The following is a 25,338-nucleotide window of genomic DNA, read 5'->3' on the forward strand; positions in this document are numbered from 1 at the left end:
CGAGCTTGAGTAACTTGCGAGGGACTCGGTTCGTTTGCACCCCTAAGAGCGTCTCCAATGATGCTCACGTGACACCGTGATTTACAAATAATTCTATCAAATCGATTGCTTTTTAATATATGTAATTTATGGACACTTCTCTATTTTTGTAGGATAATTGGTTTAAGTCATGAGACCTATTAATGATATTTTATTAATTTTTAACCATAAATATTTGATCATCTATTCATCTAGACGTGCACAAGAAAACCGGTTCCGGAACCTAACTGGTGGAACCGAACCGGAACCGGTTCCAGTTCCAACCCGGTTGGTACAATACCCGGTTTGGGTATTTTTGTACCCGAAAATCGTACCCGGTTCTCATATTTGTATGTTAGTATCAGTTCCAACCCGGTTCTTAATTGTAACCGGTTCGGTTCGTACCCGGAAAAACCGGTTCCGGCGGGTTTTTTTTGAAGAGTCAAACAAAAGTCAAAGTAGCCGTTGGAACCGGTTCCAACGGTAATATAGCCGTTGGAACCGGTTTTTTAGCCACCAATTAGCCGTTGGAACCGGTTTTCGAGAGACAATAGATCCGTTGGAACCGGTTCCAACGGTAATATAGCCGTTGGAACCGGTTTTTGATGCCCAAACCTATATATAACTTGTTTTCCACCACTAATTTCACCACCAAACTCAAAAACAAACTAAAATACTACTCCTTTAGCAAACTCGTTTCGTTACCCGACCATCCAACTAAATATTATTATGGCACCCATCAAAAAAACTAACAAGAAGGCTAAGAAGAGTGTTTTTGTTGCCCCCGTTCCTGTTACGGAGGACCCAAGGGTTGTTACGGTAGTCAACCATAACCGCAACCAAGACATATGGAATAATTGGGATTTGATTGTGGATAACGAAGGTTATCAAAAGGCTCGTTGCAAACTATGTGGTTCAATATTAAAGCACGATTCCAACTCTACTTTGAGAAAGCACATCGAGAAGCCATATTGCAAGGCGTTGAAAAGGATTGGCGCGACCGATCAAATTGACTTGGGTAAAGATGGTACACTATTTCGTTACAACACGACTCAAGTTCAAGATAGAATGGTAAAGTTCGTTATTCAACGAGGTTTGCCGTTTAACCACTTTGATGACCCGGAGTTGACGTCGTTGATTCGCGAAACTCTACAACCGAGATACACACATGTAAGTCGTACTACCTTAAGACGTCATTGTATCAGGTTGTGGGAGTGTGCTAAAAAAGAGTTAATCGAGTCTTTTCATTCTTTAGAAGCCATGGTTAGTTTAACTACCGATGTTTGGTCGGCACCACACGGGTTGCCCGAATCATACATATGTGTCACCGCTCATTGGGTTGATCCGGTGACATGGCAATTGATGAAACGCACCATCGCTTTTGAAAACTTCCCTTTCCCACATACCGCCGAAAAATTGTTTGAATTACTTGATGAAGTTATAACGACTTACAACTTGAGAAATAAAATATTTTCGATTTCGTTTGACAACGCTTCAAACAATACTAAGGCGGCTGAAAAATTTATCATTAAATATTCACCACCTTGTTTCGGGGATTTTTTTCATGTCCGATGTGTTGCACATATCATCAACTTGGTTGTTCAAATAGGTCTTGACAATGAAAACATTTGTGATGATTTAAAATACTTTAGACTTATGTTACAAGATGTCTTCAAAAGTGGTAAAAGAAGACATCTTGAATATAAGAACTATTGCAAGTCGGTTGAAAGAAAGTATTTGGGGCCGAATTGGGACGTTCCAACCCGTTGGAACTCAACTTGTCATATGTTAAAGTGTGCTTTTGCCCAACGCCAAACTTTACAAGCTTTTCATAACAATCTTGTTGAAGAACGCGAGGCCGATATGTTTCCGGAAAGTGTTTGGGTCCAATTCGGTTATTTGTTGGAGTATCTTGACGTGTTCAAAAAGTCAACAACAAAATTATCGGGAGTCTATTACCCTACTAGTTGTTGGGTTTTGCAAGAATTGTACTATATGTCTTGTGTTTTTAAAAGCTTTGCGGAGAAGAACAAACTCTTCGAAAATATTGTTGCGGTGATGAAAGAAAAGTTCATAAAATATTTTGAAAACATACCGCCGGTCTTTACTTGTGCCGCCGCATTAAACCCCTATTGGAATGTTAATGGGGTTGAAACAACGATTTAGGAAATATTCGACAACTTAGGTATGCACGAGATTGACCCGAAGTTGTCGACGGAAGCGAAGGACAAGTTCAACAAAAACCTTCAAGACATTTATGACCATTATTTTCAAATGTATGGTCCAAGCACGAGATCGTCTTTTGTGAAAAAAACAACTAGTAGGCCGTGCAATGACCCACTTATAAACTTGATGAATGGGATTCGTGAATCGGCATCTAAGAGGCAAAGAGGAAACACACCAAGTAGCGAACTTGGTCGATATAGTGGAGCAAACTATGTTGAGGGCGCAACGGTCGACGAAATTCGCAATATTGATTTGTTGGCTTGGTGGAAAGGTAAACAAAACGAATTTCCCATTCTATCCGCCATGGCTCGTGATTTGCTTGCCGTACAAGCCTCAACGGTTGCTTCCGAATCGGTTTTTTCTCTTAGTGGGTGGGTGTTATCTATGCGAAGAACAAAACTAACTCCTGAGTCTCTAGAGGTTTGCATTTGCCTAAAGGACCATTTGGATGCGGTGGATCGTGTACAACACAAGGCGAACTTTGAAGACGAAATACCAATAGAGCGTCATATTCATGATGAGGAGGCGGAGGACGGGGTTTCTTCCGATAACGAAGACGAGGGTGAAGACGAGAATGAAGACGAAGAAGAGTTGTAATTATTTGTTTTGGTAAAATTATTTGTAACTTGTTCAACTAATATTTAGTTTTGATTTGTTTTATTATAATTACTTTTGTTACTCATGATTAATTTTTGTTACTTTTTTAATAACGACGAACATTTTATTTATTTAAAAAATAACTATTACAAACATTATTAAAACATAAACGATACTAGACATAACAACTAAAACATAAAAAACAAAGTCCGTCGTTTTAATCCGGGAATACTTATTTTTTGGTTGTAGAGCCGGACGACTCTCCCACTTCCGTTTTTTTAGCTTCCAAACTTCTTTTCTCTCGACAATACTTATTCGTATGTTTTCGTAATGTCGAGTTGGACCCTGCTTTAAGAAACTTTGAGCAATATTTGCAACGTGCCAACTCATGTGAGTCGGTCATGAGACACAAATCATAATGAACCCAAACATCGGGGCATCTTGTTGTTTCGATCACCATAACAACGTCATCATTAGTTGCCATTTGTTGTCGGTTTAAGATTAATTGTGGTTTGGAGTGTGTTTTATAGTTTGGAAGTGGTTTAACAAGTACACAAACAAACCTTGCTATTTAGAGTAAAAAAATAACCTATTTATAGTTAAAAAACCGGTTCCAACGGTCAAAAACGGCTATATAGCCGTTGGAACCGGTTCCTAACGGCTATGATATTTAAATTTCAAAAAAAACCGGTGGAACCGGTTTTTACGTAAAAACCGGTTCCGGTTCATACCCTACCCGGTTCTTAAAAGTTAGCATATCTGGGCATCGGTTCGAGTCGGGAACCGAACCGGTTCTTGATTGGAACCGGTGCCATTTTACAACCCGGTGTGAAAAAACCGGTTTCGAACCGGTTCGGGTTTTCCAGTTGAACCCGATTTGTGCACCTCTATATTCATCTGCACAACGTTTGTACAGGAAGATGCACGATTCATGAACATAAACGGTCAATTTTTATAAGATGAATTAGTTTTTATTTCTGATTTGTAACATGAAATATGAAATTTTAACTTAGGCGATGATAGTTAAGTATACGTTTGTTTAAATATACTTATTAATCTATTTATTCGGAATTTTGCAATTTGCGTATCCTTTTCTTTGCAATTAAATATCATATATAATAGAGTAAACTGCATTTTCATTCATGTGACTTGTCCAAATCTACGGTTTAGTCCAATAGTTTAAATTTATGATTTTCATTCATGTGGTTTCGTTTCACCTGCAATTAAACCGGAATTCATTAACATCGTTAAGTTTGGTGGTTAAACCCATCAGCGTACCCTTAACGTGATGGACAATTTTTTTCTTTTTTTCCCCCAAATACACCCAGCCCCTCACGTGAGGGTGGCTTGCGAATTATAACTTGTGTTTATTTGAGGAGAAAAAGGACAAAAATGTCCTCTCATGTGAGGGGCAAGTTGATAGTTTAGCGACCATATCTAACAGGGTTAATGAATATGAGTTTAATTACAAATGAAATGAAACCACATGGACGAAAACTGTAAATTTAAAACTATTGGACAAAAAGTGCAGATTTTGACCAACTATCAGGACGAAAATCGCATATAATGATTCATAATATTTTGTATTCGTGTATTTTGATGTGATCATTACATCATATTCATACTTGATACTTAAAGACAAATACGTTTTTTTCTATATTAAATAGGAATTTAAAATTTAATGGATAGGTATCTTTGTGAATTATGTATCACATACCATACCATATAAGATCATTATTATTTATATAAAATTGATCATTAGTTTTTATATTATTTTTATGTTTTCACGATATGAACAATCCTAAAATACATAAATCAGAATATTTCTAGCTATTTATGTATACCAGCTGAGTTACATATGTTAATCTTTAATTGAAAAGTCTCAAATTTAATTTTATCACAAGTTATGATATATATTACCTTCTCATGATCAATGAGCTTACACTCGTAATTACATAAATCCAATTTGAAACTGGATAAATGGCTTCACTAGTTCACTGGTTTAATAGGTCGATGTGATCAGAAAAACCAAGCGGCCAGGAAAGATAGTAGGCAAGATCATCAATTTTATCTAGATCACTCAAAACGCTCAGATCATTTATCTACGATTTATTAACTAGTAACATAATCACCAAGATGACAATCTTTGATTTACCGATCTAGTCGCTTCTGAGTGACCCAAGTAAAATTTTTACTTGGGTCACTCAGAAGCGACTAGATCACCTTTATATATTAACCATTAACTAGTAATTGAATCAATCACACGACAATCCCCCATTTAACTAGTATGTTTCTCATCTTGTTTTTAAGACACAATATCATCGAATTTCGTTTAACATCTTCTTGTTAAAACATGTATATAAAACTTACACACATACCTAAATAATTTTTAAACATCTTACTATTTCATTATTACATATATATCATATAAAAAGATTGACAAGAATAAAGAAAAAAATAATGGGTTCTGAAACCGACCAATTCACGTCGACTCCCGTCGCAACACCAAAGTCTTACGCACCATATAAACGTTATTTTAAACATGTTATCTTTTGTATCATAAGTTACACGAGTCTTCTATACATTTACTAATTTAACTTTTGGATATAATGTCAATGTCATAACAAAGCTAACTGATAACAATCAAATTCATATCGTTTTAATCATAAACTGTATCTGTCTTTTACACTGATTGAAACATTTTTCTCAATCTCACTATTATAACGAACTTAACTCATATGTATGTCAAATAGTCAATGCACATAAACCTATAGTTAAAAAAAGTACACATATTTACAATTTTTATTATTATATTATATTATATATATATATTATTTATTTCAATGAAATGAATACATACTTTTCTTGTATATTTCCACGATAAACGCCCACAATTCCTTGTTTCCCTTCTTCACTCGTTCTCTTCTCTCTTTGCTTCAAATCCATTAAACCCTCAAATCTTTATTATTATTAATCTTTTTCTCAAATCTTCAATTTTTTTTCACTTTTTTTCTGATCTGATTCACAACTTGTTCATATCAGATCAAACCCGTCAATCTTTTTGCCTATTTTATCATAAAAATACAATCTTTTTTCATTTTTTTCATCAGTTTTATTGATTTCTGTAATAACCCAATAAATCAAATCTTGTTTCTGAAATGGGTTTCTGTTAAAAGATTCAAATGGTGGTTTTTTATTGATGTTCATCAGTTCATCTTCAACTGGTATGTGGTCTTTTATTCAGTCTCATATTATGCTATATTGTTAGATTGGTTGGTGATTTGATTATTTAATTGATATATTTATTTATTTATATATTTTTAATTGATTGAAAGTTGGGTGCTTTAGGTTAAATCCAGTTCTTGTTTTTAGATTTCAGCTGTTACAGTTTTTGGGATTTTTATTGAATATTAATTGTTAAGTATGAAAGTCAAAGTTTGACTTGAAAAGATTCAACCTTGATACTTCTAATGCTAAGATTTAAGATATAGATTATTGCTCAAGGTTATTATTTCCAAAGTGGTCTTGTAACTATAGGTACAGTTTACATCAATTTCCAAAATAAAAATCTCATTTTTGCATTTGAAAAATTAAAAGTTTGACTTTTTATGCTATAAGTAGCATATACTTATATGTTTCTTGTTGATTATAAATATGAATCTTGGGTTACTTTTAGTTTCTTGTAGTTGTGACTTTAAAGGACTTGCATGTTAGTAAGCTGCGCGGTTTGTGTGTGTTTGACTGCATCGGTTTTTGCATTGACTAAGGTTGAGAATGAAGAACCTCAAAATATGTACTTTTATGTTTCTTAAGACTTGTTCTTGATTCTTTATTCTTGTTGGTACAATTATATTTTTCTTTTTTGTTACTGTTTCTTGATTCAAAGAAGTAAATGTTGTGTTCATGATAATTATTCTTATTCTATATAAAAAAAGGTGCAAGATTTGGATTTTTTTATTGGTGTGAGTTTATTATAATGTTATGATATCGTTTTAAACATCACATGGTATCATTTTGAACTGGTTGGAAACAAATAAGCGAAGATTGTATAGTTTATCGTAGAAGTTTTTTTTGGCATAAAAATAATTATAGGGGTTTGTTTGGGTGGTGCTGCGAACCTGATTATTGTGATTTGAAGTTGTAATAATCAGTTTTGCCCGTGTTCGACAAATTTTGTTGATTTTGTTTCTTTCTATCTTGTTTTGATCTATCAGAATATTCTTTACTTTATGTTTGGGATTGCTTATTCAAAACTGCTACTACCAAACACTCTGAAAACAATGTATTATTCTATGGAAACACAATAATCAAATTATCAGTTATTATAAGCTTATACCAAACACCGGATTTGTGATTTTTGAACATCAAATGATCGCTTAAAAAACTTTTAATAGCATTTGGAACCAATATACACTAGGGGTGTATATGAGTCAAGCCAAGCCTGAGCTTCAGCTTGTTTCAAGCTCTATTTTTAAAGCTCAAACTCGTATTGGGCTCGACTTGTTTGTTATTTATGAAATATGGATTAATTTATATACATTTATAATTATTATATATATATTAATTATAATTTTTAAATATAACATAATATATATTATTTAGTTATTTTTTTCATAATATTATATATAATTACTATAAAGATATATTTAATATAATAAATAAAAGTTATTTAAATAATAGGATCATGAGCCTAAATGAAGCTCAGGCTTTGGCCCGGGCCCGTTTATCAAAACAGGCTTATTTTTAGGCTCGGGATCGTTTAAACTTAGCTAAGTGCTAACAAGCCGATCTCGAGTAGCTCACGAGCGGTTTGGCTCGTTTACACCCTTAATATACACTTCGTTATTAAATACAAACATGACCGATTGTATGTTTCTTGCAGATATCACACCTGATCATTAATAAATCATCTCTTATTTATTATATTTACAATGGGTAGAGGCAAGGGAAAAGCTAAAAAAAGTTCAGTTATTGCTCATTGTGAGGACCGAAGCGGAGAAGAAGAAAACAAGCCCGCCAAAAAAAGAGGACGACCCACAAAAGCCCAAAAAGAAGAAGAAATCGAAAGGATTAATGAAAAAACCGACGCTAAACTTGAAAACAAGAGAAAGAACCCGTCTTCAGAGACTGAAGAAAGCCTGGATATGTTGAAAGATGAACACAGTGTCGGGACCGAAACAAACGAGCCTGAGTTAACAAAACCAGCAGGGTTTAGGCATAATGGAAGCAGGAGGAAAAACAAGCCACGAAGGGCGGCTGAAGTTGGCGTTAGTGCATGTGAAGTTTGCAGTTGGGTGGTGCTGAAAAGCTGAGGGATTTTCGGGTCGGGTCGGGTCGGGTCATTTCATAAACGGGTTCTTTTTGTTTCGTATGTCATGAACTTTTGTAATGCTTTAGATACATTGACATTTTTTGCAGGTTTATAATATTAACCAAGTTTTGGTAAAATCTTGTTCCTTAATTAAGTGCGTATTTAAGTGTGTTACGGTGCCAAATTGAATTGATAAACCTGAACATTACCCGTATATTTATTTACGTCAAAGAATTTAACCATAACCAAAACAAGCTTAAAATTGTGTAACTCAAAGATGACGCTCGTAAACTATGTGATCTAAACGGGTCAAACTAATTAAACAAGTTTAAAAAAAACTGTAATCAAGTTTTAAATGAGTTAAATGGATAATAAATGCAACCATCTATCTAAATGAGTAAAACTAGTTGACAGATTTTAAAGAAATTGTATCAAGTCTTAAATGAGTTGGAAGGATAATAAATGGGTTGATTTACCTTATAAAATGTATATATGTTTTTATTTTGTTTATTATAATTTTGATTCGATCAAAATGTCTAATTAATCATGTCAACCTAGACACTGACATAATTGTTAAAAATGTTAGAAATGACAATCCTGAAGTTGATGTTTTCATGTATGGATCATCACTCCTATGAGAATATGATACGGAGTAATTGTTAATCAGCCAGCCAGCCACCTCGATCCGCTAGATACAAGTATAATGTAAAAAAGAACATATTGACCTATTATACTGCTCGTAGTAAATCCTATAATTCAATAGGATTGGATAGAATATTAATACATTTGCCTTAAAAAAAGATTAATATATCAAATAGTATATTAATATTGTATCTAGTAAATCCATTTCTTATTTTTAAGGTTGCTCACAGTTCAGTTTGATGAAAATTATGGGCTAAACTACGGTTTTGGCAAACAAAACCAATCGGGTTTGATGGGTAACTAAACAGTCGATTTGGTGGTTTAATGGTTTGATTTTGATGTTTGGCCGTTTGAAACCATTTAATGATTCATAATTGTAACATGCGCATATATGTATACACACAAACGTTCTTCAAAAAAAATATATACTCCGTATATGTTTAAACGGACAGTTCGATTTACACGGCTGGGACCGAAACCATCAAAAAAAGTAAAAACCAAACCATGAACCAATGTAAGGATATCAAACCGGCCGGCTTGCTTCGGTATGTATATTGGATCAAGTTTGTGTTATTGCTGACACTAAAGTAAGTTGAAGGACCCCATATGACAACTAATAAAGAACTTTATGTAGAAGCTAAATAACCCAAATTAACAACCAAGTTTCATGTTTTTACCGATCATGATAACGTACTTACGAAATTAACTTTTTTTTAGTTCTTACAAGTCTTTAAAATTTAAATTAAATGTTTTAACCAAACTAAAACAAGCTTAGCCAACTTAAAGAAAGCTTCAACAAATTTATTAGACCACCTGTAATGGGGCGCTTCCCACCCTCATAACTCCTGGAACACCGCCCCCTGGGCATTTTGGCTTTCAAAAACTCTTCCCAACCGTTTTGTACACAACATTAGATGAATTAAATGGTGGGGCCAAGGAGAGAAACCAACCAATGAAGATGGGAGATGGGGGCGTTTTGGTGTTTTCCACTACGGGTGATCTTACACTTTCTTGTTTCGACCGGACTACCTTTAATTCTTTTTTCAACTCCACTGGCGGCACGCGGCTCGTTTTATCTACCCTTGTAGAGATCGAAACAAATCAATTTTGATTTTTTTCGTAGTTTACGAGTGTTTGTTTGAGAGAGAGTTACACATTTTTTTTTAAATTGGTTACACGTGATTCTTAATGAATAAACTCTTGCAATGATATTTATACAAAAAAAATAATAATCATTTTTGTTATTTGTCAACATTATTAGCAAGTGATGTCAATCTTTTGAGTATGCTGGTACCGTTTGTGTACACTCAACTGTCAAAATGGCTACAAAAGAAACCTGGTTATCTCTAGCTTGAGTTGTATTCATTTGATTTAGCACATCATAAAAGATTAGACTTGATTGCCAAGGATTGTTAGGTACAATCATAATGTTGCTTTCATGTTTTAACAGCAGTTTAATTTGCACCTTTATGTATATATCTCATAGAATCCGGAAAGAAACTGTCACTCAAAAGTCAAAAGTGAACTCCAATTCTGTTTTATCGTTTAAAGTTGTTACTTTGTATTGCAAGTTGTAGAGTTCTTTGCATGCAAATAACTTTGAAAGTCAAAAAACATATGTGACAGCCTTTAGACTCTCTTTTGGGAGTTCAGCAACTTTTAAAGTGGCCCATCCTATTCCTAACCATAACCAAATTAACCATTTTAAAAATCGGTTCGCTATGACCAAACCCGCGATGTCCCAAACCTATCCGTAACTTTTAGCCCTTAGAACGAAATCCATAATTGAAGATTTGAAAGGGCCTTTCAAGTAATTTTCTCTAACTTTTTTACCATTACTCATTTCTTTGCTAGCAGGCTTTTATCCGCGCCTTGCACTTAGGTGGCACGCGAGTCCTTTGCGCCTTGCATGTTTAACTACCTAAGTTTTTACAGCACCCAAATGCATTTTTAGCCATTATGAAATTACTGATTTGGTTGTGCCTCGCCTCAAGCAGGTCAATAGAGAAATTAAAAAAGAAAAAGAAAATAACAGGTTAAATGTTTTAAAGCTAGCAGGTCATATTTAACATCTATAGAAATTAGACAACAAAATGCTTGATGGAAACAGATTATAAGTATACAAAAAAAACTTGTAACTTTAGGCACCTGCATTACTTAACATGCTGTTAATCTCTCCGATGATCTTTACGGGCCTTCCATCAAACATAGATGAAAGTGTACTCTCACAAACCTTCTTTAACTCCCTTGTTTTCGCAATTGCTGCTTCCTGCATTTAACCATAAAAGTAACACATTTAAAATAAATAACATTTTTCCTAATTCTATTACCTAGTATAATGTAAATGTCCTTTCGGATGATAATTTACTGTGTTTATGTTTTTGTCTCACTGGGTCATTAAAAATAGTTTCCTCATCTAAGCAATGTTTTCGAAACCGAACTGATCGGGGTAAAAACCGGTCAGTTGAGCCTCTTTGGCCGAATTTCAATATTTTTTTCTGCCAGAATCTAATTTACTGATTAATTTACTAATTCAGACTTAATTATTTTATTAAAACTGCAAATCCATACTTTGTTTTAAATTACTTTATATAGTTTTTTTAATTTTTAAAATATCTATGACGTCATCCGGTTTTTGAAACCGATCCGACTAGTGGATTCGTAAGGCAAGTGGTTCGATAACAGATGTATGAAAACATTGCATTTGAGCCATCTCATAACCTCTAAACTGAATAAAGAACTTAAAAACTTTTATTTTCCTCATTCTATACCTTATTTACATGTAATAAAATCCTTCCAAAGAATATAAACTTTTGCCTAATAAATTGAGTCTTTTTTTAGTCAAAAATGAAAAAAAATTTACACCTAATCTCAATTTTAAAAACTTCAATGAGACTGGTGATAAAACAATACAAGTAATACAACTATTAAAGGATACATGATTTCGTAAAGAAAATATGCAAGCATTCTTTATCCTTTCTTGAAAAAAATAAGTTCGTTTTAGACCTATAATCTTCTATTTAGCAAGTATAAATGCTTAGTTGGTAGGTGAGCTGCCGTTTTCTTGATTATTTGGCATTTTTTATTATTTTGCCCATAAACCGATTTTGGGCCAAAAGTTAAAAGTATTCCAAGTGAAGGAACATATCTTCTTTGTGTGTGTGTGTTTTGGGATGGGGTTTTGTGGCCACACAGAGGATAGTAAATTTTGGAGCTCCATGCGTTTGATTGCCAAATCCTTTAACCCGTCTTTCAACTTTGCTTCATGATGTTTCTTCTCTTCCAAACTACTCACCAATCTTTCTAAAAACCTAACATATCCAATGATAGATGTTACAAACTATGTCCGATATCACTTACATTATTAATTTAATAATGTATCTTTTTAATTATATTCATCACAAATTATTCAAATGAAGCATACCTTTTAGAGTTAAGAATCATAATCAGATCTCTTGTTTTTCTATTTGTTAGCAAAGAAATGGCTGATGAAATATCAGAGAGCATCGATTGGATAGCATCAGAAGTGTACTGCTGCAATACAAATGGAACCACTGCTTGAACTTGATTTTGTAAGGTCAATGTCTCCGTGTTGGTCAACTCCATAATTCTTTGATTCAAAAACGCTTTAATCTGACACCAAAAATCAGAAAAAAGAAATTTAGCTAAACCATCCATTGCCACCTCAGCACTAACAAAAAAATAGCAAGTTTATAGTTAACACCTCAAATAGATCATCGAGAATCCTACTCCTGTACTCAGTTTCCAAAAGTCGGCTCCTAACACGGTCAACTCTTTGACTTTCATTTAACAAATTTATCCCCGAAACATGTTCACTTTGAAAAGCATCTGCTTGAGTCGACTCAACTTCAGGATGGTCAACAGAGATATCCCAGGAGATTTCCGAGACAATATTTTCCTTATTAACCTCATCAGATGCCACGTCATCATGTTGTGGAATCTCACTGGCATCAACAATTTCATATGGGCCCAACCCATTACCATTATCTTCTTCCACGGTGCCAATATCCCAATCTATCTGTGAGCTATCTACAGTAATATCCCAGTCAATGCTGTCACTTGCAGGGTTGACTTCAAAAGTCAAGTCATTCGGTTCGTTAGGGTTTGTTAAAACATTAACAGAATCAACCACTTCAGATGCTGCAAAAACATCAAGATTTGGAGGGTTTTCAATTATGCCCTTCAAGTTTGGTAATACCATCTCCGCAATTTTCTGTCAATAAACAATTAGATCAATTAGATCAATATAAGTATACATCGTAACATGAAATGACAGATATGACCCTACATCTTTCTCTGTGTGAGCATCTCTAACAAAATTGGAATAATATTCAATCGCCCGTGAAACCGAATCACAATTCAAAACTTCAAGCATTTTAGTAAATGTGTCAGGTAATGAACTTGATGCAGTCTCTATTAGTTCCAACTTCACATTAATTCCCTGCAACACAAAAACAGATAATTTAAGTAAAAATAAATGTATAAAATAAATCAAATGTTTTAATTTGACCCAAAATTTCTAACCTGCAAACCTAGCTCCTGACACGCCTCTGCATATTTAACAGCTGAAAGAGCTGCATTTCTTTTAATTTCAGCTTCCTTCCTATCCAGCTCAGCAAGCTGTTGTTGAGTCTTTTGAATAAGCTTTTTTTGATATGGGCTATAAACAAAATTAAAAAAATCAATCAATGCTAATACAGTAATAGTAAATATGTAAATCATTCTGATGATATATACATTTCATAATGGACATTTTGAACCATAAGTTGAGCAGCCTCCCCAAGGTAGATATGGTCCTTATCATAAGCATGAACAATTGCTTCCCAAACACCCTGCCAAAAGTTGAAAGTTACATAACATAAAATAATACAAAATAAAGATTGTGACCAAAATAAAGCGTACGCTATGTGAAATTTGGACTTACAGCAGCACCAGAAAGTCGGCCAAATATGTTGCAGGTTTCCGGAGATGATTTTAGAAGAATATCATATATTTTCTTAGCTTCCAAGTATCCAATCCCTATTTAACACATAATAATGTTATTTTGATAGGATTCGAGTCTAATTAGTAGTAACGGAAATTGAAATTGAAGGAAGTAACATAAACTGAAAGTAGAATTGATATGAAGAAGATGATCCTATCGGATCTTACAGACTCGATAGACTAACACCGAAGTGTACCCGGGACTATGCCCTCTCTCAATGCCAAGCAAAGAGCCTAACAAACCGAATAATATTCTCCCCTACTCCCTAAGGAGTTATTGATGCCTATTTATAAAATATAAGTTGCACTTAACCCCTCCTAAAAATAGACAAATGACATTTAGATTAGAAACTAGAACATGATTCCTATCATTACTCCCCCCTTGAAAACAGTCTTGTCCTCAAGACTGGGATCGGCTGCGTCGTCTGGCGGTCGACCCTGCCCATGCACCAGCCACAAATTATATGATCCAACAATTAACTCAATAATAGGACTTGTAATTTTGTACCCCCAATGAATGCCCGGTAGGTTTGTAGGAAAGAAAATATCAACAGAGGCTAGCGGTCTAAATTTCTCGACAATCTGAATTTGACAAAAAAAGGTAGCAGCCAACTTTTGATGAAGACGACTTGCAACAGAGAGTTGGCGATACGGTTTAAGCGTCACATAAACCCAAACCTGTTCTTTAACCGACAGTTGCACATCCCGACATTTCTTGTCAACATGCATATTCATAGAACTTTGAACACTGGATAAATGAACCTTAAGATGTTGCAGAGCTTCATCTTCATCATTATCCTGAAGTTCACGAACCACCGACTCCACTCGAACTTCTCCATGAGCAATTTGTAAAACAGATAGAGGGCACACAGTGTAAACATGGAACACATTCTGAGTAAAACCAAGTTTATGGCCCAAAACCGAAAGACCAAACTCCAACAAAACCGCACAAACAAGCTGACAGATGCGAATAAAGCGACTAAAATAAAGCATTTTAATAAAACTCGGACCAGGATCGAAACCAAAGATCTGAATCTGAGTTTTGAGTTGATCTTGTATAGGTTCTATAGAGTTGTGAAAAGAGGCAGCCCCATTGATAGTGATATGCGTTGAATCGAAATCCTTAATTTCTGATAAATGAAGTAAAGCATTCAATTGAGGAATCATCAATTGATTGTGGTGTAGTAGGTGGTTTAGTATGGTGGTAACAGGTGGGGCAAAAGCAAGAGGGCTGAACGTTGCATGTTCAGTCGAACCAAAGTCCCAACCCGGTTTCCATTCAAAGGTTTGAACAGCAAGCAATTCACTACCAATTTCGTATTGACTTGGATGAACCTTAAGTCCAGTATGTGTAGGCCTGTGCAAGACCTGAGAAAAATTCATTGAAGTGGAAGAGTAAAGCTTGAAATCACCAACTTCACTGATATGTGTATGCGGGTGTCCCGTTGATAACAATTGGGAGGAAAGAACAGGGGATTCCGAATGAAGTGCTAATATCACCTCTGGAGCAAAAAGAAGCACCGTTGGAAGGTCACCAATTGGATTTTCATCTGAATCATTAAAGGAAGCTAACGAAGAATTAGGGTTCAGTGAAGGCTCGAACACATCTGATGGAGAATTACCAGAATTCATACGATTAGCAGTTGCAAGCCCTAGATTTGGAATATCCACACCCGAATCATAACATGAAACCAATCCCTCCTTAATTTCAAACAAATCAAGGTTTGAGGAACTTATATCCTCATTCAATTGCCCTTTTGAATTGTGAATTTCGAGGCCACCAAAACGCAAACGCTCTTCAGATCTGGAAACAAGCGCCTCCAATTGAGCTATTACAGATGGAAGACCATCAGGCAAATCTCCATCGGAAGCAGATTTGGGACCCAAATCCCTATCAGACACAAATTTGGGACGAGAATAGGGAAATAACTCACTGAAATTGCCTCCTGAACCAAGCGACCCAGCAATAGTCCTCTTCTCTTTTTGTTTCATCCAATTCAACACCACGTTTCGAAATTCGCTGGATTCACCACGATCACCCTCCAATGCTTTTAGTGTAGCTTTAATCTCAGAAACATCAGATTGTAATTGTTGAATCTGTTGTTCGTGAGCATCTAATCGGAATTTCTGAGCTAGGGTTTCCATGAGTGAAAATGGCAGGTCAATGGCAGGTCGGACCAATGATAGGATTCGAGTCTAATTAGTAGTAACGGAAATTGAAATTGAAGGAAGTAACATAAACTGAAAGTAGAATTGATATGAAGAAGATGATCCTATCGGATCTTACAGACTCGATAAACTAACACCGAAGTGTTCCCGGGACTATGCCCTCTCTCAATGCCAAGCAAAGAGCCTAACAAACCGAATAATATTCTCCCCTACTCCCTAAGGAGTTATTGATGCCTATTTATAAAATATAAGTTGCACTTAACCCCTCCTAAAAATAGACAATGACATTTAGATTAGAAACTAGAACATGATTCCTATCATATTTTGAACAAGCATTAAAGTTAAGGCCATGAATTCATGAAAGATGGAATGAAACCAGTAGGATCTAAGATGAACTGCATTAGTTTGTATATATGCATTTCAAAACTAAACTATGTGTACAATTCTGTATATATGCATCTAGGGCTATAAATGAAGCGAACAATCGGCGGGAAGTTCGTTTATGTTTGTTCGTTTAATAAATGAACGAACATGAACAAGGAATTCCGTTCGATTAACTAAATGAACAAGCACAAACATAGGCCATGTTTGTTCAGTTGTGTTAGTGAACAACTGAACACTCGATAATGTGTTCATTTATGTCCACTAATGTTTGTCAGTTTATGTTTGCTCGTTAAAGGTTTGTAATAGTTTTAATGCCATTTCTAATCTTATAATATCGATTTAAGCAAAATTATTATCTACAAAGCAAAAACATATATATGAGTATTATGTGATTAACTTATATGCAAAATCAACATATGAATATGAATGTTAAAAAAACACCAACAAAAACTTCGTAGCCGAACAAAACTGTTGACACTGACCATTCTCGGTTACCCATATAAAAAAAATTGTTTTGTGTTTGTGATAGTGTTGGGAAAATCAGATTTTAATCGCCCACTAGTAGGTAGTAGGAGGTTAAGTGACTAATTTTTAGCTAATCAGCCAAATTGCCCCTAGTCGGACCAAATCACCGGCCAAACTCTGTTACCTACATATAAAAATGTGTGTGTATAAAACTGAAAATTACACATAAACATGTGTGTGTGTGTGTGTATAACTGAAAACTACATACAAAAATTCCAATCCAAGTAATCGCTAGTCGGTACCCCACTGGCCAACTAGCACCTAGTAAATTCTACAACACCCTAAATGAGCAAATACTAATAAAAAAATTCCGTTCAATTGATGTATGTGAACTATTCACCTGTCCAATAAACGCTTAACGAACAAAGATAAACAAGGCTTTGTTCGGTTCAGTTGAGTTCAGTTTGTTTACATCCCTATATGCATCAATTTGTTCTAGTAATCAGCATGCGTGTGTGTGTAAAGCTGAAAATCACATATAAATATTCTAATCCGGTTAATTGTTAGTCGGTTCCTCACCGGCCAAGTAATGCCTAGCAAGTTCAACAACATGGGTCCGTGAACCGTTCATGAACAAGTTCATTTCTAACAAAAATTTCAGTTTGGTCGGTGTCTGTGAACTGTTCATGTGTCCAATAAAAGCTTATTGAACAAACGTAAACAAAGCCTTGTTCAGTTAAGTTCGTTTACATCCCTATATGCATGAATTTATTCTAGCAATCGGCATGTGTAGGGAAGTTAATAACACATTTAGAAGCTACTGATTAACCGAAAATCAAAATCGAAAACGTAATGAATATTAATAAGTAAGTAAGGTAACCGTCAAGGTCTAGGGTTTGGAAGTATGGATGAGCGTCTCTGGGAAGAGACTGAAAGGCTGCAGAGATCTTAGCTTTCACTGCCGCCACACGTTTCCTCCAATCAGACGGTATTCGTTTCCGATCGACCAGCCATTCTTCAATTAATTGATTAATTTAGGGGAAATGAGAACAACAATAATAATAATAATAATAATAAAATAGCGTTGTAATTGAGGAGGTTATAGATATATAGATATACCGTTGAGACGAGCAAAAGCGATGTCGATGGGAAGGTTGCGAACGTCGTCGGAGGAGTTGTGCATACTTCCGATCGCCGATTATTATTATTATGATGATGATCAAGTTGTTTGTTGCAGTGCCTTGTATTGACTACTGGTTATGTATCGCTTTTGTAACGCCGAAGGCTTTATTTTTTGTTTTTTATTTATTTACTATCAAATTTGAGATACATTGTAAATGTAAAACGAACTGAGAAAGATACATTGCAAGTGTTTGTGTTTGTGTTCGTTTTAAATTTAAACCAACGAACAAACACGAACATGTTTGTGGTTCCTTACAAGACCTAATTTGAGTCAATGGGATTTACCAGGGTTCAAACCGCGCATGTGTCAAGAGTTTTATGGAAACGTCTTGCGGTATTGGTTTAATTTCAACAAGAGTATGCCACTAATTGAGAAGAACACCATTATTTTAGGATTTGAATTCGGGTAAAGTATCAGTATGCAGGCGGTAAGCTTTTTGAAATCATCCGGCAACAAATTGCACTAAAGTCTTTCAAAAAAAACTATATGTTTTAACTAATAAATAAATATAGTTACAAATATTTTGCCATCCTTGATCAAATTATTTTAATAGTGTTACTGGAAGAGTCCATACTCCAATAGTAGTGGTAGAATGAGGTGGACACCTCATGTTGGGTTTGGCGAGAGATCTAATAAAACAAGTAACACCATGAGTCTTGTCATGGGTGAAATGGATTTCTCTTGTTGCATTTCTAACATGTTGACCTGAGACAGGGTCAACAGACCAACCAGGTTTTAACTTGAGAGAGTAAAGTGTATGCTCATTCACCTTAAATGGAGGAACTTATTTATAGTGTCGATAATTTAAGTGCTTAAATTAAAGTTCTGTTATGGGAAACTTGTGATCAAGCCTCTAAGCCTTGAAAATGCTTATGCGAGAAGGGTGTTGCATCCTTTTTGGTTCAAAGAGGGCTCAAACGTTTTGTCACTATAGTTGACCCTGTTTTCCTTATACAACTCATGTGTGCCTAGGGGTGCAAATGAGCCGAGCTGCTCGCGACCTACTCGGGATCGGCTCGTTAAAAAGCTCGTTCGAGCCGAGCTTTATCGAGCCCGAGCCCGAGCTCAAGCCTAAAAATAAGCTCGTTTAATAAACGAGCCCGAGCCCGAGCTTTAGTTATCGAGCTCGAGCCGGCTCGCGAGCCTAAACAGCCTACCATTTATATAATTTTTTTAAATTATATATTTAATAATTATTAATTAATAAATATCATGTTATGAAAAAATATATAAAATTATAAAAATAACTAAATAATATATATTCTTTTATACATAAACTTATAATAGAAAAAATATATAAAATAATTATAAGTATATAAAAAAGTAATTGATAAATAGTAAACGAGCCGAGCTCAAGCTTCAAAATTCATTCACGAGCCGAGCTCGAGCTTTAAAAATAGAGCTCGAAACGAGCCGAGCTCGAGCTCTGTGTAAGTTAAACGAGCCGAGCTCGAGGCACCCCTATGTGTGCCTACCGCTACGTCATTACCCATGGCACAGGTCATGACCATTTCATTCTACCGTCTTGTGTAGTGGCAGGGCCGGCTATAAGGGAGGGCCGGGTGGTCGACGGACCCCGGCCCGACACCCCGATAGGCCCGAATTTTTTAAAAAAGTGTATATATATATATATATTTATGAAAAACAGTATACATATATAATGTTTAAACATAATCATACAATCATTATCTTGGTCTAGTGGTAAAGAGGTGTGGCTTTGAGGATTTCAACCAAGAGGTTATGGGTTCTAACTTCACTTGTGACATGTTAACCTTATTTTTATAAGAAAAAATAGTTTTTTACACAACCAAATTGTAAGGCCCAAAAAATTAAGGCTTATTTAAAAACTAAATTGTTTAAACCAACAAGATACCCCTCTTTATTAAAGCCCAAAAAAATTTTCGCCTTCGGCCCAAAACTTTTTAACCGTTCTCGGAGCCGGGCCTGTGTAGTGGCCTCATATACTAACAGCCGATAAGGTGCCAACCTATCTTCTCAACTTACCCACGTCTTCTTTAGTTTGTTTCCTATGTCGCCGCTTCCCTCTCATGTTCTTAAAGTCACTGCTTCCACTTCTCCTAGATCACAGTTTGGTTTATTGTTATGGTTTGTGCATATGTTGCGCTACCAAAGTATAAGGTAGAGAGGTGCACAAAAAACCGGTTCCGGACGCTACCCTACCCTACCCTACCTACATGTAGGGAACGGGCTTTGGGTTTCTCCCTAGAACTGTACCCGTAACCGAAACCGACTCGGACCTGGTGGAACCGGTTCCACCAATACTCGATCAAAACCCGACCCTGCCTTACTCGAAACCCGGAAAAAATCTGAAAAACCCAGTCAAATACCCAACTATACCCGGAATCGGTTCCTACACAATTCCGGCACTTCAAAATACCCGGTTTGTGCACATTTAGTATAAGGGATGTCACTCTCACAAAAGAATACTAGTATGGTTATAGGACAGCAAGAAAAAAAATGTTGATCATATACAATAAGACAAGACAATGAAATAAGTTGTTACATAATACATATCACATATTAAACAATTTAACTTCATCTACAAATCAACAAAAAAATGGCATTTCACCCTAAATCAAGATTTATTCGTTAAAAGATCCATTTGTAATTGTTTACCACATTAGCAAACAAACATAAACGAACACAAACAACTTCATTTCATTACCTAACAAGCAAAACACGAACAAAGCCCCATTTGGTTCATTTGCTGCCCTTATTCTAAAACAAAACGAAACAACACAGCGATACCAAAATAAATGAACGTAAAAGATTTGGACAACAAATATGCATGTTTCTAACACAACGATGCTGAAAAACCCTAAACAAAAAAAACAAAATATTTTTATTCTATTCATCTAGAGGGACATATAACAACACCAATATTAATGGCAAAATGTAATTTGCCCCACTTGAGAGTTTTATATCTTTTGCTTAATTGCAACTATCAATTAACAGCTCTCTACTCCCCTTGCAGACAATATAACTGTCTAATGTTTCCAGAAGCTGCAAAAAAAATCAATAAAATTTAGCAAATTATCGCTAAACTTTGCACATATATAAAGAGCCATATATATTACCGTATAACCAGTCTTTAAAGTACACATGAAGTGCAGTTGATAATTCCTTTTTCCTGCTATCTTCAAGTGGTGCTTCTTTCAGTATCTGCTTAACTTCCACCAAATTATTGTCCTGCAAAAAACATAAAAGATAATAAAATAATAATAACAATAATAATACAAATTATAAAAAATTATGAAATAATGTAATAAAAAACATACATTTCTTCGCTGAGATGACAGATAGGCATCAGGCAGTGGAAATGGATTATCTTTAGTGGATCCAGATGCTTGACCTTCTAACCAATTGGGAATCTGTAAAACACATAAAACAAGGGGAGTCAAGTAAAGGATACCATTTTGGCCCGTTTCATATAAAGTGGTTTTAAACTATTAGATGCGAATATGTTAGGTCAAAACTCAAAAGATAAGAAACAACAAAGAAGCATACCAAGAAGTTTGTGAATTGATCAGGATCCACACGGGTTGCTGACTCAGTTTGACAGTCGGATATGCCAGCTGGATGAGAGAGAGAATCATGTGGATCAACCAGGCCCAATGCAACGGGCTCGTCCCATCTGTTTGGACTAGCCTCGATTCCTACTTGTTTCATGTGTTCTTCCAGTTGCGGGTAAAATGTATTATATGGGGCCACCTACAGATTAAAAACCATATATTATCAGAAAAGGTTAAAAATGTTGGAATTTAGATATAAAAAATGATGATTATTTCATTATGCAAACCTGCAACTTATGGTTGTCACCAACGATAAGGGGTTGTTGGTTTACGCCCAAAAAGAATACACATTCACGACAATTAGCAATGCAGATCCGCTTTGCGGCTGCAATCACGTGAACCCTTTCACAGTGTTCAATTCTTACAGCCTGAAAAAAAAAACCAAACGCAACATATAATCAACCTACAGCAGATACTATTATTTATGCTAATTGTGGCAATTAAGCACATTAACAATAATTTGACAAAAATCGATCAGAAGTCCTCTGATTCTAAACATACCTTTCCAACAGCACCAAGCACTACAGTGGCATCCGAGCACCCATATATGGTGGCATATTTCAATGGAGCTAACACATAAATCACAGATTCGTGACAATTTACAACCTGCAAAGAATCAAAATAATAATCGACGTCAAATAACCAAAAATAATTCTACTAATTCATGCATATAGATAATAATATGTATCCTAATCAAACTAGTAACCCTTACACATATCTAAGACTATTGTCTTCTATAAGACAAAAACTATTAAGGCAAAAAAAACTAACCTTTACAAAAGATCCCTTAAGTTCAGATGCTTGTTTTACATATGATTGTTTAGAAACACCTTCTATGAAACTGGGACCTTTACCGCTTGTTGGTGCTTTAAAACTAGGAGAGACATCAGTCATTAAAACATCTTGGTCAGAAGGACTGGTTTGACCGTTTTCTTTTGCAGCAGCTCTTTCTGAAATGTGATCCAACGTATCAGAAATATTTTGTAAAATCCAGTCATGAACCTGAGATGCGGGAACAGGGACAGCTGGCATATCGGGGTCTGAATTTGCAAAAAACGGTGCGTTTTGGCTCAAAGGGACTTTTTCCATTCCTTTTTCACCAAAGTAGATTAAAAACCCGAGATGCTCAAATTTCTCCATCGTTAAAACCTGCAAAGTTTGAAGCAAACATAAAAAGGGTGCAAGCTTTTAAGCATCCAAATAACTACTACAAAAATGTTTTTGATTAAATGAATCTTCGTTACGAAAAATTATTTGATCCGGACACGTGTCACTGAATTAGGCGTTAACTAGCTTTCAATTTCCATCGATTGGATGATGAGGCAATTGTTGACATAGTATATAGCTTATAGCTAGATTTAGAAATGATGCACATTTTAATTCACAAAGCTTGTACAGCTCTCAGGTAAATAAACTAGTATAAAGTGGTTACTAATTGAAAGATATCAGTAGATACTATAATAATATGGCAACATCGGTAGAGTAAGAAGACAAACCAGTGTATCTTCGCCTTCACCTTCCACAGAGTCAGCCAAAAGAGAGATTATATTGCCTATATGCTTTTGTAAATAAGATAACTGGTGAGATTCTTCGTCAGCTTGTGATGGCATAGACCTCCTGTTGTTGCTTCGCACAAGCTACGCACAAAATATCATGACCGTATGAGCTTTAAGTGAAAGAATTAATATGTTTATTCATTGTGCATAAAAACAGCATCTTATTTATCAGTACTGTTCACAGTAAATAAGTCGGTGATATCAGAAATACATACACATATACATACTACATAAAGACATACATTCATGTGTGTGTTACGGATTAGAGCTTTATATGTATCAGTCTAGTTTGTACACCTAACTCCTAAGCACGTTAACAGGAATACATGATGTAAGAATCAATGGAAATAATAGTGTGGTTTGTTGACTTGTTCATTTTGGGGCTAATCATCAATAACCAAATCCTAACGTTTGAAGAACCTATTCCGGTTTTGATGTGACTACCTAGGAGTCAAATTTTAAGTTTTCGATAATTTCATACCACCTAAAAACGATAATCATTTATCAAAGGGCAAAACAAAATCCTACTATGGGTCTATCCATTATTTTAACCTAACTTAAGAAAATTTTCCTTTCATTTCGCATGAATGATGAATCACATTACAAAAATGTACTTTCTTTCATTGTATCTACAATTCCTTAGCTAAACAGTATTTGCCGAAAATAGATATCAAAAATGCAAAACCAAACTACCTATTTCTCCATTTTTTTACCTAACTTGAGAAAAACTTCCGTCCATTTCATATTACAAGAAGTCAAGAATGTACCTTTTTTGTTCATTGTATCTATATGTTCCTTAAATAAACAATAACTGCCATAAATGATCACCAAAATGGCAAATCTAAAACCAAACTACCTATCCATCCATTCCTTTAACCTAATTTAAGAAACCGTTCCTTCCATTCCACCTCACAATAATCTAATAGTTCCTTAACTAATCATGATTCCCCAATCTCAAATCACAAATTCAAAAGCACATCCAAATATTAATTATCATTTTTTACCGAACTCCAACACTGACCAAACACAATCCATAACGGTACTCAATTCTCACTTTTCGATACCAGTACCATTCATTTCACTAACTTTACCAATACAATATTCAATATTCAGCATATGTTTTCACTCATTTTCAGTATTTTTCAGCACACGGTTACACGTACCACTACAATACACGATCTAATTATGGCAAATTACCTAACTTCAACAATTCAACCGCATAATTAATAAAACACAAGCCACAACAAACAATCAAAATCACCTGCAACGGCGTAAGCGCGGACAAGAACCCGTCAAACGCGGACGTGGACGGCCACACATCCGCCACCGCAGCGGAATCCTTATGTCCTTTAGGAAGCAACCTCTTATAGGACTGTATATACAAAAACATCATCAAATCATACACATTAACCCCAACCGAATCCACCTCATCCGCTTTCGCAGTCACAACGGGATCCGACTCCGCGTGCAACACCGACGCAATTGCATCCACTACCAGGCGCGCGTGCTCCAGCGAGATCTGTAACGCCTCGGATACGGATACTGAGTTGACTCGGTTGTTGTTGGAATTGGATTGGAGTAATTTGTCTCGGATGGAGGTTAGGGTTTGAGCGCCATCAGTGAAGATGAGTTTTTGTAAGGGGATGAGGCCGTGCTCGAATGGTTCACGGCGTGGGTGGAGGTGAGTTGGTGGTGGTGTTGACGGTGGTGGTGGTGGTTCAGGTGAGTCGGTCATGGTGGTCAATTGAATGGATCTGTGTGTTAGGGTTAGTGGAATTTGGGGAAATTGGATTTGAAATGAAAGTGTGTGTGTGTGAGATGTTGCAGGATGGTAGGAGAGGTCAAAATGGAGACGACTTTTTTATTATTGTTGGTTATGGTTATTGTCGTATGGACGGTGGACGGACGGTGTGCCTGGAATGTTATGGTATGGTTAGGTTCGGTTTGGTTTGTCAGGAGGAGTGTAAACGAGTGAGGTTCAAGTTTGAAGTTGGCTCGTGAGCAGTTTTTCAAGTTAAAATGCGGCTCAAGTTAGCTATTTACCACTTATTAATTAAATTTTATTTATTTCTAATTATTTTTATATAATTTTTTTTCAATTATAATTTTATATAACATAATATGTATGATTTAGTTATTTTTCATTACAATATATTTATTAGTTAATAATTATTTTCATATGTAATATAA

At 35.4% G+C, this 25,338-nt stretch overlaps 2 protein-coding genes across 2 annotated transcripts; both read right to left on the reverse strand.

The window, feature by feature from the left end:
* Window positions 1-10,776: 10,776 nt before the first annotated feature.
* On the reverse strand, window positions 10,777-18,155 carry LOC143529349 (CDK5RAP3 protein homolog). The gene is made up of 10 exons (XM_077025168.1): window positions 17,936-18,155; window positions 17,697-17,831; window positions 13,740-13,834; window positions 13,553-13,647; window positions 13,340-13,475; window positions 13,104-13,256; window positions 12,519-13,028; window positions 12,219-12,427; window positions 11,977-12,105; window positions 10,777-11,067 (listed from the first exon to the last, which is right to left on the reverse strand). Exons 1-10 carry the CDS (start codon window positions 17,997-17,999, stop codon window positions 10,935-10,937), a joined length of 1,659 nt encoding a protein of 552 aa, XP_076881283.1. The 5' UTR covers window positions 18,000-18,155; the 3' UTR covers window positions 10,777-10,934.
* A 2,461-nt stretch (window positions 18,156-20,616) lies between these two features.
* Window positions 20,617-25,002, reverse strand: LOC143529350 (uncharacterized). Its single transcript, XM_077025169.1, has 9 exons — window positions 24,410-25,002; window positions 23,089-23,229; window positions 22,364-22,741; window positions 22,094-22,198; window positions 21,820-21,960; window positions 21,528-21,731; window positions 21,299-21,391; window positions 21,098-21,209; window positions 20,617-21,023 (listed from the first exon to the last, which is right to left on the reverse strand). Exons 1-9 carry the CDS (start codon window positions 24,881-24,883, stop codon window positions 20,980-20,982), a joined length of 1,692 nt encoding a protein of 563 aa, XP_076881284.1. The 5' UTR covers window positions 24,884-25,002; the 3' UTR covers window positions 20,617-20,979.
* Window positions 25,003-25,338: the final 336 nt, after the last annotated feature.

Source organism: Bidens hawaiensis, unplaced genomic scaffold, assembly GCF_021521415.1.
Source record: "Bidens hawaiensis isolate Kalapana, Puna unplaced genomic scaffold, B.hawaiensis_p1.1 tig00008535_1, whole genome shotgun sequence".
Classification (NCBI taxonomy): domain Eukaryota; kingdom Viridiplantae; phylum Streptophyta; class Magnoliopsida; order Asterales; family Asteraceae; genus Bidens; species Bidens hawaiensis.

Coding starts and splice junctions, on each gene's coding strand:
- LOC143529349 (XM_077025168.1), bottom strand. CDS start 17,999: ATGCACAACTCCTCCGACGACGTTCGCAACCTTCCCATCGACATCGCT. Junction 17,832..17,935: donor CGCTTTTGCTCGTCTCAACG/GTATATCTATAT, acceptor AATTAATTGAAG/AATGGCTGGTCGATCGGAAA. Junction 13,029..13,103: donor ATGCTCACACAGAGAAAGAT/GTAGGGTCATAT, acceptor GTTTATTGACAG/AAAATTGCGGAGATGGTATT.
- LOC143529350 (XM_077025169.1), bottom strand. CDS start 24,883: ATGACCGACTCACCTGAACCACCACCACCACCGTCAACACCACCACCA. Junction 22,742..23,088: donor GTGAAGGCGAAGATACACTG/GTTTGTCTTCTT, acceptor CAAACTTTGCAG/GTTTTAACGATGGAGAAATT. Junction 21,392..21,527: donor ATCAATTCACAAACTTCTTG/GTATGCTTCTTT, acceptor TGTGTTTTACAG/ATTCCCAATTGGTTAGAAGG.